This window comes from Eucyclogobius newberryi, unplaced genomic scaffold, assembly GCF_026437365.1.
Source record: "Eucyclogobius newberryi isolate DKJ021-1_F unplaced genomic scaffold, fEucNew1.0.hap1 SCAF_10, whole genome shotgun sequence".
Classification (NCBI taxonomy): Eukaryota; Metazoa; Chordata; class Actinopteri; order Gobiiformes; family Gobiidae; genus Eucyclogobius; species Eucyclogobius newberryi.
This window is the reverse complement of record NW_027315724.1, coordinates 15693696-15710567: the sequence shown is the minus strand read 5'-3', so window position 1 is coordinate 15710567 and position 16872 is coordinate 15693696. Positions and strand designations below refer to the sequence as shown.

General features: G+C 40.2%; 1 protein-coding gene across 2 annotated transcripts in view; it reads left to right on the top strand.

The window, feature by feature from the left end:
* Positions 1-16872, top strand: part of pde2a (phosphodiesterase 2A) — a 181817-nt gene that overhangs the window by 59981 nt on the left and 104964 nt on the right. The window contains exons 1-2 of one of the 2 annotated variants that reach the window (XM_072461820.1): positions 3805-4060; positions 4173-4254. In XM_072461820.1, coding sequence (XP_072317921.1) covers positions 4026-4060; positions 4173-4254 — 117 coding nt within the window. In that variant the 5' untranslated portion in view covers positions 3805-4025. Of the gene's footprint in view, positions 1-3804; positions 4061-4172; positions 4255-16872 lie in introns of those variants that run through there. The other variant, XM_072461818.1, reaches the window with a different exon arrangement.

Below are 16872 nucleotides of genomic sequence, written 5' to 3'. Positions count from 1 at the left end.
CTTTGAGAAAACAATTTTTCTGCAATCGTTAAAAAAAGCTCCTTCCCTCTCTCTGAAAGTCAAAGGGAGCCAAATTGCCTCTTAGAAACATGCAGAATAAATGTCTTAAGAGCTGAGGGTGTAAATTGTCTTGAGCCCAAATGGTCAAAAACTGGAGAACATTTTCTCTTTCATATTTGAATTTTTTTGCTCTGTAATCCTTTTATTAGCCCAGATTTAAAGTGCCAGTGCAAAGGGACCTTAGCACAATTGACACCCAGGTGTGATGTGCGTGTGCATGTGCATGTGTGCATTAGGGTGCCTTTAAAACGGCCTCACCATTATTTAGATTAGCCCCATTCCCTTGAGTGTGCCTTCTGCATTTAGAGCCTTCAATCACCAGGACTGCTTTATGGGAGTCACACACACATGCTTTGAGGGGACATTATATTGACTTACATTCATTTCCTGGAGACGGGTCCTCGTAACTTTAATCTAAATTAACCCATACCTTAACTTTAAACCATGTTGTTGAGATGCTATTGAAAGATTTACCTTATTTGGACCCGATGACATGTATATAACGCCATCAGTGCTTTCACGACGCATACTTTGATCATCAGCTAATACAGACAAAGAACGCGCCAAGGTTACATAGAGTTATTACTTTCTTACCCACTGCATGCTGTGTGCAAGATCAATGGAGCAAAAAAAAAACACCCCCCCATAACTATAGGCTGCAAGATACATCTAATGAATTGCAATCAGCAAATCGCAAAAGCTGTAATTATTTAGATTATGTAATGTCCTCTGCAAACAGCAACATATCCTGTTTCTATTGGGTGTTATTGTGTATAAAACCTGCTCATCCTTTAGGTCAAATCTCTACAAACATGTTCTGAAATGCTTGTGCTTCTTGTTTTTCTTTAGCAGTTAATATTTAGTCTGCTCTCAAATGTACCAATAAACACTCTGAGACGCAACAAATCGCCCCTCTCTTAATCACAAATGGGGATCAATACCTCCGCCGGTGTGTGTTTGGGCCAATACACATCAGAGCGATCCGGCCAATAAGCAGCAACAAGCTTTGAGACCAATTTCCTTTGAACTCGGCTTTTTTCCAGCCCGTGTAGTTGTATACTTGGGAGACCACGTATATGTGTGTCCAGGACTGACTGCAACAATGCCCAGTGTTCCATTCTGACAGCCTTATTGTGTATCTTGTGCTATTAGCCAACGTTGGTCAATACAGACGGAGATTGCGCTACCCTTGAATAACCCTTCACCGTGTTGACAAAAACAGTCGGCTGCAGGGTTCAGGGCGCAATACAGCGTTTTACAGAGCAACAAGCCCACAGCCATCAGCTACTCGACCCCGAAAACCCCACAATCATTTCACTTTCTCACACAACTCTGCTCTCTGCACGGACGCAAGAGCATTAAATGTGCAATATATGGGGCTTTTTAGGAATGCCAATTAATTACTGACATAAAACAATGCGCTGTTAGGGGAGCAATTAAAAGGAATGTTAACCAAGACGCGTACTTTAATTTAGTACTTTTGTTTTAGCAAGAGTAGGGGTAGTACTTACACACATCCTTGAATTATATCACACAGAAAAAAGATGCACGGTAATTGTTTCAAAGATTTTCCATCATATACTTTTATTATTTTGACCCTTCATCATTGCTTTTGATTTTTCCTTTAAATGCCTGACTAAACTTAGCCGCAATTCAAAGCTGTTCCTGAACCCTTTGGAGTCCAAACAAATGGTTGGGCTCCTTGTGAAGCTGAGATTTGTAGTCGTATTTTTGATAATTGCCACCATTATAGGGACTATGCAGACTGGACTAATTATTAATCCAAATGTCATGATAATGATTTTCTACATCCTTCAGTGGGGGGTCACCTGTCAGGGGCAGTGGGACCCATCTCCAGATCTTGGGCTATATTTGGCAAACGAGGCATTGCATTGCCTTGTTGATGTGATTTATGTATGACTTAGTATGTTTAATTAACAATATGAGCTAAATACTACAGTAGACTTCATTTTTAATTATCTTGCTGGCAGTTTTTTATGTTTTTGAACTCATCCAACAGTACTAATAATTAGCAGTATTATTTGCAAAGCAGCTATGATCAAGCGCTCACTGATGGCTCCATTGATTCTCCCACTGAAGTCAAATGCGCAATTACGGATAAAAAATCACCAGCCGACAACTCTGATGCTCTGCATTCTGACAGGCTTGATATACATAAATGACTTTGGTTGCAGTTAGATTGATGTACTACATTAGCACGTCCCTGTAGTCAGCCTGTTGGACCAGTCTGGACGTCCCCACAATGTCACCTCTCGCACAGCTGCGGGACGTCACGCGGGAAGGGACAGGTCTGGGACAGAGCAGGGACATAACAGAGGGATAAATGTAAGGAGGTGTCCCTTCAAGGATCTTCTATAAATCTTTTAACAATGGGATGCATTATGAATATGGATTCTGCATATTCACAGGCTGAGTTTGTGTATGGAGAGATGATGAGGTTTAGGAGCCTGGTGGAAATTAGCAATAGGTTTAAGTCAGATGCCCTACCTGATGCAAAACAAATAAATAAAAATATTGTTTATTGGATTTTTTTTTAAATAATGGAGTTTATATCTTGGTCATGTTGTTTTGACCTGCCAGAGAGAGCGAGAGAGAGCAAAAAATTCAAATACAAGTAACACAAAACATCCAATAAACTGCACATTTTGTCCAACGTATGAAACAGACATGAAACAAACAAACATTTGATACATTTTCAAATTAAGTCAGAGTGTAATTTATTTCCTTATCCATTTCTGTGTCATGGCCTTCTTTCCTGACGCCAATGGCAAGCTCCAAAAGTATCGATTTGTTGTATCCATGGCAAGAGTTTTGAATCCAAAATCCTGTACATACTCTGAAGTCGAGTGGGATGTAAATACTGAAAACAGTTTGCAGTACTTTGTTAATCTCAGATAAAGAACAAAGGTGATTGAACTAGAAACCTGATTGATCAAGTCTCTGATTGATGAGCAGACTCCGAAGTTACACAATAGCTTTGATTGTTATAAGTCCTATATTCCCTAAGGTGCTGTACTTGATTTTAAGCATAATTCATTTTCAACAGTTTTCAGCAGTCCACATTGAACGCTCACTTACCTAATACATTGTGAGCATGCTAACAATGCAGCGGGATGAGTTTATAAGCGTGTTACACATCTTTCAGAGCAAAGTTTACAGTCACGGTAAAGCTAACAAACATTAGGAGAATAAAACGCTCTATAATTAGCATGCAGTACAAAGAGGTCTCGTGTTGAGCTTAAGAGCTGCTCTTATAATACATCTGGGATTACACTGGGATAAAACTGATTTTACTTTATAAAATCAATAAATAACTTGAAATGTCTTACCATTTTAATAAAAAGAGTATTTTCTTTGCCAGACATCTTAAAAACATGTTGCAAAAGTGTTCAAAATGAGTTTTCAGCCCTTTTTTAATGAAAGTTCTCGTTCATAACGCTCCCTGTCTAATTGTGGATTGTCTTATTTTATTCCCTACAAGTCAATTATAGCATAATTCAATCATCGGCATGTTTTCTCTAAGGATACAGAGCCAAGCCCATTAGTCCCTATATCTTTCTTGTCTCTTTGCTTTATTGTATTTATTGCACCACAATGACAGCCGGCACTAGCAGCAGCAGCAGCAGCAGCAGCAGCAGCAGCACAAGCGTTGAGGGGGAGGAGGGCGGGGCGGCGGCTAAGGATGAGGAGGAGGAGTATGTGCCTTGAGGAGACAGTGAGCGAGTCTGCCTTGTGCCTGTGCCGCTGCTGCCTCAGTGAAGGAGGAGGAGGAGGGGACGGTGCGAGGGGGAGGCGCTTGTGTGAGCCCGGGCTGCTTGTTCATCGCAGGCTCAGAGTGTGAGAGAAGAGTGTGCCGGCGCGCGCTGTGAGTAGCCAGCCCGGCGCGTGTGAATGTGTGTGAGACCCCAGCCATCCCACCGCGGCGGCCGTCAGGTAGAGATGACATGACTGCACTGGAGAGGAAGAAGGGCAAGGACCTGTAAGCAGAGCGGCTCACGGCAACGGCATTCCTTTGCACAAGTGACATTCCACAGAAGTAGCTCGTCAACTTGAAAACGCATAATTTTTGGTCTGTTTTTTTTTCTTTTTAGACGCGGTCAGCAAGTTTTCCTGCGTCCAGAGGAGGGTTCAGCCCACGCCAGAGTCTCCGCTGCGCCGTCCGATCAACTCCAGGTAAGGTCCTCTTCCCGTCCTGGAGCAAAACAGGATGCTACTCGCTGCACGCCCCTTTGACCTCCTCACACTTTACACCATGTGTTCCTGTGCTAGCTTTATATAGACAGTTTCCATTGTCAACAATAAGTAAACAGTCGAGGGGTCGAGAAACTTAAGTGGCATTTTAGACACTTGAAATATTGATTTACATTTGTCTGACATTCTGGTGTAATGCCTTCAGTCCCACGTGTGTTAATTAGAAATGCTGTATTGTGAATTACATTGTATTGCCAATTTGAAGAGGAAATGATGAAAAACCATGACATAATCTGATCTTATCATTGAACATTTCGTATTGTTCAATAGATTGATTTGCAATATCATTGTGAAATCCTTTGAGGAGATTGTGTATAGTTTAAAAAAAAGTGCCACTTGAAAACTTTAAATTATGACCCCTTTATTTTTCTTCATTTTTATTTATTTATTTTTTTACAATATTTTTGGGGGTTTTAATGAAATCATGATTGAAGAAGGTAAGTGCTGGAGAATTTTTGTTTGTTTGACAATAAACCAGCTATAAACATGAATAGAGAAACTGTTAAAGTGAGAGAAAAGGTATCATATTTGTACCATGTCTGTCCAAATCTGCACACTTCTGAAAACACCTCATTTTGTGTGATCCACAAGTAAAAAAATCTATTCCAACGTGAGGTTCAAGGCACTTTGAACATGTTCTTCCTTTCCCTTCAATTCCACATTTTAATTAAAAAACATTTTTTACAGTGCGATGGGATTTATTGTTGGCAGCAAATTAGAAAAACATCTTTGATTGGCTGCCAGTGTCGACACGTTCTGTTCAGATCTTATTACCTCGACGACACACTTGCTCCGAGGAGTGGCAGGCGCATGTGTTCACAGTGATTGTATGCATGCTAAACCATTCATGTATGAAATCGGGGTTTGAAAGTACTACGCCCGTGTTGTTTTCTGAATCAGAACTGGAATAAACCATCACAAATCAACACTTAAAACATAGTGCCAATTACCGTATTTTCCGGACCATAAGTCGCACCGGAGTATAAGTCGCACCAGCCAAAAAATGCATAATAGAGAAGAAAAAAAAAACATGTATAAGTTGCACTGGAGTATGAAATGCGATTGTAAGTGCGAAAATAACAAATAACATCACATATAAGTCGCTCTGGAGTATAAGTATATAAGTATAAATATAAGTATAAGTCGCACCCTGGCCAAAACTATGAAAAAAGGTGAAAAAAGGAAAATGTGGTATAAGAAAGTGAAAGTTTGACAACAATAATTGCAAAACAAGAATAACACAGGCACTTTATTCCACATTAATGAATATTTATTTGTAAATTTATGTATGCTATTCGTTCCCTAAAGTTGAGTCTCATGCTGTTCTTCAAGGATTACGGTAATATCGCATTGCTTCACTCTACTGCAGTGTGCAAGTATTTGTTGACATAGTGCAGTACTTTGAGTAGATAGCCAGGTGACACTGCCAGTAGACCCGTCAGGCTGCATTCCTCTCTCACACTCATATCGTTCGTGTATAGTTGCTTTTGTTTGTCAGTTATCCAGTACTGTAAAAACATATGTAGTTGAGGAACACAGCGCCACCTGCAGGAAGTTCACAGTCACCCGTGTATTAATTGCAAAACAAAGTGGGACCGGGAGTTCACGCGGTAACGATGTATATTGGGAAAAAGCTTGCGTATGTCTGCGGCGTCCGGCAGAAACTCCCAGTGGAGTTAATCCGGAGCTCTTTCCCCGCCTCCAGTTCACAAGTGACCTGAGCAGTACATTCTTTTTAATGGTTTGGAATTCAGCAAGGCCAAAGATTTTTCACTGAATATAACATAGATTTGCTCTAGAATTTTGATTTAGTTTTCCACCTGAAGTATGAAATAATTGTGAGATAGGGCCAAACTAACTGCTTCCATTTCCAAAAGGTGATGAAAAAAGGGTTTGTTTATAAATGTATTGGTGTGTTGCTATATGTATGATGATTGCTATATAGTTGCACTATTTGATCTTTTAAATACTTTTATCAGGTTCACAATGCCATGCTTTTTTCTCTGCTTGCACACTCTTTATGGCCAGTCGTACTCCATATATGTGGCGTGCGCGGGTCATATTTGTGCGTTGACATGTCCCGTCCTCTGTGCGGATGTAAAAGCAGCAGGTTAATCTCCTCTAAGTCTCCCGCAGAACAGATGTGAGGATTATATCGTCAGGGAAACGATGGTGACGGCTGTGCATTGCGCCACTTTATCTAACGACGAAAGACCACATGTGTACTTTTTCCTTCTTCCTGTCAGCATTTGGTTGTGGTCATTTATATATAGGGAACACAAAGTAGCCTCATGTATTGTTTGTGAAGGCAAGTTTGGACTCTGCACAGACTTGTGTCCCAAATAGAATGACCTTAGATCTTAGAGGGCTGTTGTTCCTGGCCTCCCGGGGCTTTGTCAACTAGGGCTTGAATGTCCTGACTCTATGAGGAAACTAGGTGCAAGTTTATTTTGATAGCGCTACTGCATTATGGGGTAATTGTACATGATGTAGGTATTTGTTCTTGTCAGTTCCTGTGACGAAAATATATTCTGTCGAATGGGTGACATTAAAAGAATGGAACATGTAATGCTCCCAACAATTATAATCAGAGTATCTTTTTGCAATCCATCAAATACGTGCTGAAACGTGAATGTAAATGCCTTAGCTATTGTTTAACTATTGCACTAAAATGAAGTGACTGCAAAACAAGCTTTTTGACATCTCGTATATCTTAACAATAAACTGTAAACAGTCAAACTAAACTGTATGACCGGAGCAGAAGCTGTGTTTGCATTGCCGGCAGTAAGTCAGACCTGTTCCCAGTGCATGTTGGACAGCCAGGGCTGCCCTTTGTCACGGTTCTATTCATAGTTTTTATGGACAGAATTTGTAAGCGCAGTGAGAGGTCAGAGGGCGTCCGGTTTTGGGACCACAGGATCTCATCTCTGCTGTTTGCAGACAATGTTGTCCTGATGGCTCCATCAAACCTGGACTGGCTGCATGCACAGCAAGTGTGAAGCGGCTGGGATGAGAATCAGCACCTCCAAATCCGAGGCCATGGTTCTCAACCGGAAAAAGGTGGCTTGCCCTCTTCAGGTGGGTGGGGTGTCCTTGCCCCAAGAGGAGAAGTTCAAGTATCTTTGGGTCTTGTTCACGAGTGAGGGAAGGATGGAGTGTGAGATCGACAGGCGGATCGGTGCAGCGGCTGCAGTGATGCAGTCGCTGCATCGGACCGTTGTGGTAAAGAAGGAGCTGAGTCAAAAGACAAAGCTCTCGATTTTCCGGTCGGTCTACGTTCCTGCCCTCACCTATGGTCATGAGCTTTGGGTAATGACCGAAAGGACAAGATTGCGGATACAAGCGGTCGAAATGAGTTTCCTCCGCCGGGTGGCTGGGCGCTCCCTTAGAGATAAAGTGAGGAGCTCAGTCACAGGGGAGGAGCTCAGAGTAGAGCCACTGCTCCTCCAGCTAAGGTGGCTCAGGCATGAGGAGGTGTTTCGGGCATGTTCCACTGGGAAGAGGCCCCGGGGAAGACCCAGGACACGCTGGAGGGACTATGTCTCTGGCCTGGGAACGCCTCGGGATCCCCCCAGAGGAGTTGGAGGAAGTGTCTGGGGAGGGGGAAGTCTGGGACTCCCTGCTTAGACTGCTGCCCCCGCGACCCGGCCCAGGATAAGCGAAAGAAGATGGATGGGTGGATGGATCTTCTAAACAACAATTTTGATATTATCTTGCACACACCTAATGTTACTACTACAGTGTGTATTTTTTAGTGTAGCTGTTTATAGAATATGAAAATAGGCTTGGTGTAAATGTACAGCTGATGGTTATGTGTACATATTATGCCAAGGGTTGCATCAGTTGTATGCTATTATATTTTTAGCCCATTTAAGGCATCAACAAGCACACCGTTTAAATATGCCCCAAATGTGTCTAAAAATAACGAATGGTTATACGGTGCAATCACAACAGCAACATTACGATCCGTCTTACAATTGTGGAAATACAAAATACCATAGAATCTAGTAGTTCTGCAACTAATTCAACTTCCCCAGTCAGCCCATCAACATAAGTCTACCTTCTGCTCTCTTGTTTGGATTTTTTTTTTTTTTTTTTAAACATTGATCCCTTGAAGCTTGAAATAAACTGCAACAAGTGGGATCCATAACTACCATTCCCAACGGCGTTTTCCGATCAGAGATATTATCAAGGGTTTTGACGCAGAACATGGAGGGTATGACATGCATAGGTAGTAGCTACAAAGAGCTCCTGGGTGTGATTAAATTTGACAAGACAAATTGATCACTAGTAAGAGGAAAGCTACATTTTCTTGTGATCTGAGAATATACACTGCTTGGTTTTAATTTTCATCCATCAAATACTTAAGTGATGTTGACAAAAAAAAATGTATTGAAAAAAGGAAACAAAATAAAATTTTGACAAGGCTAGTAAAAGTGTTGTTTGTATTGTTACTTTTATAACGCTATTCTATATTAGGCATAACTAAATTTTTTAATTTTTTTAGCTTTGATCCATGTTATAATGGTGTAACAGTTCACTTTTTAACAAACTAGCATGCAGATGTTGCTGTAGCACCCTCTGCTGGCGATGGATAATAAAAACAACGCCTTTTGAAACTAGTTAGTAAATAACCCACAGTGAGGGAAATGCTGTATGTTTACCAACCCGGGAATTCAACCTGCAACCTCTTTCTGCTCTTGCACCACCCCCCTGCTCCCCTTGCTCCCCCTGCTCCCGCCGCGCACCCTGTCATACTGTATGGGATTCTATTCCCCCTAAACACCCACAAGAGAGCGAGTTTCTCCGTGCGCTTTGAAACACTCCGTGGCTCAGAGCAATGAGGGGACATTTACACACAGCGTTAACCGTGGCCCGATCTGCCTGGCCCGGCGCTTTGAATCAAGTCTTCTGATATACTGCGCGTCACAAGGGCACCTTCACTCCCGCTCGCCGCCGTATATACAAGAGCCGCTTGTGTCAGGCCCAGCGTTTTTTTGTTTTTGTTTGGTGATAAATGGACTGTATTATTCCGGGGTTGCTGAACGTTATCTGGAGTGGATCCCTGCAGGGCAAAGAGACCCAGCGAGAGCCCTCTCCGACTCTGCCATGTTCTGAGTGGGGAAAGCTCCAGGCTCCACGTTGCAGCTCTACCTGTCTCCTGTTCACAGCATACGCGGCAAATCTGCTGTTCTCGTTTTTTATACTTGTCTTTTTGCAGAGAGTAAGAGTCGGCAAGGAGCAGCGAACTCCACTATTTATTTACAAGGATAGTTTGGACAAAGCAAGACACACAAAGGCAGTTTAGCTGGGTTTTATGGTCTCTCCAGTCAACAATTTTTACAATGGGATTTATAGAGTCGTGATGTTCTACAGCGGACAATAAAGCAAGATTAATTAAATGTATAAACTACATGGCACGATGTCAATACTAGCTATAAATGTCACTTACACTCATGTTTATTGTCAGAAAATGCTGCATTGTGGTGTAAATACTAGAACTCCAGCGCCACAGCAAGCCGGCCTGTGTTCAATTATGTTTGAATCGAGATTGCCTGACATTGCGCCACCAGCATCGAAGGATGGGTCAAATGCTGTAGGGAACAAATTTAATCCTGCGTGGACATTATACAATTATAGCCAGACAATTTCAGCAGGAGCGGTGTACAAGAGCAGTGGGCCAGCCCTGGAATAGGTAGCATTCACGGTCTAGAATTTAGATTTACTGTTTTTGAAAGAAATGTCCATAATTGTAGTTTGGATCACATCGCTCAAAGACATTTCAGCTGACGACAATCGTGTCTTTGGGGATGAATGATGGCACCACTTTCTGGGGCTATTGGGATTTTCTACTCGGTTTTATTTCTTAATTTTAACAGAGAAGGTATTGGATTTGACAGTTTGTGTTCTCCATTCTCCATTAATCAGATTTTTCACCCGCATTTATTTATTCATGCAAAGAGAGAAGACGGAAGAGACTTATATAGAGACTTTGATGACCATATTTCAACAGTCTCATCAAATGAATGACTTTTCTTTCTTTGTATTTTGTACAGATTGTAGGTAAGGGACATGATTACATTCATCCCGGTCATGTTCTTCTCATGACTCACACTGTCATATTTCTTTCTTTTTTTCCACCCTTGTTCAGCATCTATTCACCTGTAGTAGATAATATAATGACATCTGAAGCAGATAATTCATTTCTGGCTTTGGCAGGACCTGAATGCAAGTGAAAATACAAGGTGTCGTCAGGCGCGTGGACCAGTGAGTCACCTGGTCGAGAGAGGAAGACGACAGGGAACTTTTGTGCTGTATGAATCATCTGCTCAGAAAGGAGCTTACGTAAACCTGAGGCCCCAAGAAGCCAAGCAATAATGAGGACCCTATATCAACAAGATTAGGTGTATAGCTCTCTAATAAGAGCCAGGAAATGTCAAGAGTCAAAGCAGTTGTCGAAAGAAAGTTTTTATTTGAGAAAATATTTGAGGATTCTTTCATAGATTTTGATTCTAGTTTAACATCAAAGAGTCTGGTTTTATTGACTAATATAATAAGATAAAGACAAGTACAAAGAACGAAGCAAAAACAATAATTGTTTTTGCTTCGTTTCGTATTTGTTGTAACGGTGGTTGCATATCACGCTATGGTGCTTGTTGTTAATTAAATTATACAAATGTAAGTGTGACTTGAATTGATGTGGTTATGGAGAACTTCTATAGTTTATGTAAATTATAAGGTCGAGTAATGTAAATGAGAAAAAGGCTGAATCCAGAGAAAATGGAGAAGATTGGATTGTTGTTTTGAAGAAAATGGATGATCAGTTTAATAGTATTGCTGGAATTATATTTTTTCCCTGTGTGATTTGATGCTATATGAACATAGATTAAATAATGATTTCATCTTAACCAGCCGTGATCTTGAACTTCTGGTATGTTTGCCAATCAAACCTATCTATTTTCATTGGTCTTTGGGGTTTCTATGGCTTAGGGGTTTGGTTGCAGCACGCATACTTGGGTTTTTGCTAGCTTTGCTTCGTGAGATTGAGTCCTGCCACTGATAATTTGCTGTATGTCTCAACCACTCTCCTCCCCATTTCCACACTGCTTTCAGTTCTGTGGTTTACTTCTTTCCTCTGAAAAAATAAATAAATCAGGAAACACTTATCTAAGTGTAAAATCCAACCGAGGTAACAGTTGCAACTCAAATGATTATGCTAACCAACCAAATACGTAAACACATATTTTTAAATATCCATGTGTTCTAGAAAAAAACAACCTTCTGTTACTGCCCTTGTGAAAAACAATCATTTGCTTGTTTTCCCAGCCAATATATAAAGTGTGTCTATCTGAACGTTAGCGTGGGAGGTCTGCCTACGATCCTTTTGCAGAAAAAGTCGATAGTTTTCTCTTCATCTAGCTTCATCGCCGCGGCAACTCAACCCACTGCCAGCAAGGGCAACTCATATAAGGACCAGAGAGCAGCGGCAGAGGAGGAGAATGAGTAATGGATAGATACTAGATACATGGATTTCACCAAAAATAATAAATATGTCCTGTTTATTCCGAATAACCTTTGAAGTAGAACTCCTGGGTTTGGGGGCTCTAATGTAGTGTTTGTGGGAGCTGTTTGTGTGTTTTAGTCTCTTTCTCCCTCTGTACCCTTCAATTTGTGGCCCTTCCATTGTGGTAATAGAGCATTACTGAATGGGGACTTGAATAGGGAGAGAATAAAAGGCAGAAAAAAGCAGAAAAGAATAGAGCTTAGAGGAGGTGTAAAAGAACAGCAGGCGAGGAGTGCCTGTCTATGATTTCCCCTGGGCATTGGCCTAAAAGAGAGGGGCAGGGCACATTTAGGTCAAAGCTGGACATACATTTCAGACACTAGGTTTTAATTGCAGGTAGAAGCATCATTTTCACTTTTACATCAGCAAAATCGAAAAACTATAGAATTTAAACATGAAATGGAGCATTCTGATAATTACTATTCGTTTTTTGAATTATCATGTATTTTCAATATTTTTCTACTCAATTCAGTACATTATTATTATTATTATTATTATTATCATAGTTGCTAACTCATCATTTGTTTTCTGCATGTTTGAGTAATCCTGTATTGTTGGCTGAGGCTCGAGTACTCTTTCACCTACACTCTATCCCCGCCCACATGCCTGTACTAGAAAAATGAAGACATCATACATGTAGGGTTCTAAAATGTCACACAGTCACTTTTAAAAATAAAAACACATCAATCTGTGAAATGTCACTGTGAAGAGGCGGAGCTTATCAGTTCTGCAGTTTTGAACAGGAAGTCAGAATCAGAGGGTTTATTGCCAATGTCAATGAACAGAATTCAAAACAATGAATACCGGTAAGTCAAAAGAGAAACAGAGAAAGACATTAAAATCTACTATGGGATGAAATTAAAAAGAAGCTATAAGTTAAAAAATAAGAATACAAAAAAAAGCTTAATACGTACACAAATTTAAGTAAATCGACCTGTTTCTATTACAAAGTCTTGTTTGGTTTAAATGAACAAATGAATGAACAAAATGTAATAATGATGATCTAGTTATTTATAGTTTGATACTAAGTACCTATTAAAACCAATAGATGTCTCTCTCAATTTTACCATCATGACTTTCTTTTCAGGGTTCCATTTTGAATAATTGATATTATGTTTTTTTTTTATTTTGGACATTATGTGCCTTAACTTTTTTTCCCTTTGGATGTCTCATTTTCATGTTATTTTTATAATTTGTTTCTCTCTGGTCTTGTCTTTTTAATTTTTGTTCTTTTGTGATATTATGCTTTCCTTTAGTCCCGGCTAGAAATTGGCACAAATGCTAATTATGATGATCGGGTAAACTAAGGCCTACTCATTCATTTGACCATGTCCATTCCCATTAAGTACAATTTGATCTGCCAATGCCATGCCAAATATTGATGAAATAGTTGGCTTTTCCTGCACGCAATACCAGACAAATCTTGCTGTTGATGATAGTGCTGTCCAAGTATGAGAGACTTTTGTGGTATACTATATATGTGCCATTTTATACTGTTTTACTGCCTGCCTACTTTATTGATCCAATTCACACCAATAATGGACATTGATCTGTTCCCTTTAGTGCACATAGAAAACCACACACACACACACACACACACACACACACACACACACACACTACTCCTCACAAAGGGCACTCAAACATACACTTCATATTTTCCATAGGCTCAGAGGTCGGCATCCCTCCAGCCCCAATACCTTTTACTCTAAAAGCTCAGCAGTACCAGGAGAGATGCATGGAGACATGTGCATGGCTTTTAAATATCCCCATGGACAGTCTGACAGAGAAATATGAGCTGCTGTATCTCCACAGAGCATTCGGGTATTCGGCTGGACCCACACTTCAATGTCATTTCAGTTTCACTTGATGATCTCTGCGTTCAAAGTTTGTTTTGTGACCAGCTCTGTAGGAATTTGTATTCTAAGCATTATTATCACAGATTTGTTTTAAGAAATGTGTGTGATAGATACAGAGGTTTTGGTTTATATATTCCTACTTACTATGAAAGTGGTAAGTTAACAATGTATTAACACAATTGTCTGCTAATACCCATTGTGTTTTGCCAGTGTAGAGCAATATTTCTCAAATTGTGGCTGCCTCTGGTGATACATGGGACCCTCTGCAGTTTATGTTTTCCTTTGTGACAAATCGATTCTTGTTTTTGTCCTTTGGGTCAAGGATTATTTTTAACTACGCTATCCATTTTAGAGCATGTTTAATGCCTTAATTAAGGCCCAATATCGTCTGGATTTAGATCTGCTTGTACTCGGAAAGCCACATATTATGTTGTGTGATTGATTTGTTTGAGTGTCACTGGGTTAGAGGTTAGAATGTAGCTTTTAAGGGCTTATGTAAGGAATATAGTCATGGGTTTTACTCCCAGAGATATACTGTACACATACGTACACATACAGATGACTCTTTTTCCTAATTAATTCAGTATAAGAGCATTTGTTTATTCATTTTGATTGTGGGGGCGTATAATTGCACAAGGTCTGTCCACTTTGTTAGGAGATATTTTTATTCGAGCTATAATTCAAATAAATAAAATAAAATGGGTTTATAATTGCCATTTTGAGAGCTGGGAAATGGTTTCTTTTAAGAGTATTTTCAAATCCTTTGAAAATATGAATGTAATTTCCTTATGATTTGGATTTGGCAGCAAGTTTCTAATTGAACCTAAGCTATTTTTTAAAACATGTAGGCCCACTATTTACAGAAACACAATATGCAAAATTAGTAATGAAAAAATACACTTTTATTAGTTGTATCAAAAGCTCTTTAGTACCACTTGAACCTCAACTCTTACTGTGACCACGATGATTCAGGACAATGCAGAAACCCTTAGACCTCACAGTCAACACCTTAGTCGTTAATAACAATAAATGTTTTTCTCATCTTCACATACTGTATTGTACTGTCCATCAGAGCGAAGGCTGCTTTGCCATCAAGATCATAACTAAGATTAAGAAACATCGTCCAAAAAAAAAGAAAAGATGTATATGCAAAAATAGTAAGTAGCGTAGCAACTTAATGCGTTAGTTTTCCTGGGGAGTAACTTAACAGTGCATCACCTGGAGACCCATATACCCGGGTACTTGGCCCAGAATCAGGGAGAAGATGCAAACTTCACACAGAAAAACTTCCCCTGTAATCAGAAGCCTTTTGCTGTGAGGCAAAATTGCTAATGACTCAACCACTCTGCCGTCACCATTAACAACCTGCTAATGCTACTTGTACAGCACATAGTGTAACTTTGCACCACTCTTCACTTAGCCAAACCATAAACATAAAACTCTTACATCTTGGCAGTGCATTGATAGGAAGAGTTGATCCGGATCCCTGTATTCAAGTGTCATCATGGATAGCGCTCGTCAGGGCCGTCCTTAGCGACCGCTCCTTGTCTCTGCCACGCTTGTCTGATTCCACCCTGGTTCTTCTCCACACTTCCCTGACAACTTTCTGGAAAGTCTCATAATGGCGCAGGCTCTTCAGTAGTCTCTTGCTGTGTGCGCTGATGCTTTCGGGGCGTAATCCTCTTCAAAGTATGCGATCAGTCAGTGATTCGACAAGCGTGCACCGGAGCGTACGTCTAATGTGTCACCCTGCTGCACTGAAGAGAGCACAAATGTCTCTGCCATGTTGATCAGCTGCCCGTCTTTGCTCTCTGTATTTTCTCTGGCTTTCAAATTTGTAGAGTTTTTAACGTTTAGTACAGCTGCCGGTGGTGCAGTGGATAGACATGTGTCGTGGCTGCATGATGAATGTCTACACCCGATCTCTCCCCCCCATTTCATGCTTTTGTCAAAAAAAGCCTTCGGGCAAAGAAACAAAACACTTAGTAGATGTTCTTTTTGTGACTGATCTTGCAGCTTAAAGGCGGTATGGACGAGGCGGAAGTGCGCATGCACACTCCCCCGTGCGGACTGATACATTGTTTATTGGCGCAACGAAGCGCATCACATCGCTCGTCTCCCGTAGATTTCTGTCCACTTCTGCGTCAGCTCGAACTGTCTTTCTCCGTCTTCATTTTGCCCCGTACACTGAGGGAACTATATTATGATAGATCCATGCGCTTAGGCACGCGGAAACGTGGGGAAGAACCGCACGCGGCTGCAGGTGAGCGGTAGGTGCGTTTTATAATTGATACGTGGCAGGACTAATGATTTATCCACGCCACGAGGAAATATGACAAAAAAATTGCTGAAAAAAATCGTCCATACCACCTTTAAATGTAAAATATTTAGCACAGAATCAATAAAAATAAGTAAACCAAAAAAGTCAAATTTGTTGTTTGCTTATTTTTTCATTTGTTTACTGGCTCACACAAAGTAAACTTTTTGTTGAGTGACAAATTATATATATTTTTTGATGTGTTTGATTTTACAAAGTAGTGATTACATGTAGCCTGACAAGAAATGTAATAGTTAGAGTAGCTTGTTTACAATGAATATTTAGGAAAGAAGTTTTGTCAGTAATTACCCTATTTAATACATTTTAACACCAGTAATAGGTAATAGCATGTATATAGACATTATATTAATTGTTTCAGAAATTCACGCGTAATTGTTAAAGGATAAATCAGAAGGCCTAGTTATTGTTTAGGACATAAGAATTCAGAATAATGTCTATGCCATGTATAGCTTAACTCAAAAACACCATTAATTTTACATCTGCAATTCAATTTAACTGAATGTGAGCTGAAAGATTAAATGTGAAAAAAAAGGATTTATTAGAATGTGTAAAAAGATTCAATGGAAACATCTCTCTCATGTTAAAAAAGACCAATTTCTTGATGAAACAGATAATGCGAGATGGACCTTATTTCAAACCACAACCGCTCTTAGCTGTGCCAATCCTCAAAATAGACTCTTCCTTCCACACCTCCACCACCATCTTGCTCTTTGCAGCTTTAGCCACTGTAGGCGTTTCTTGAAGAGGCTCACTTGTGGCTGCCTTCACGGAAAAACATC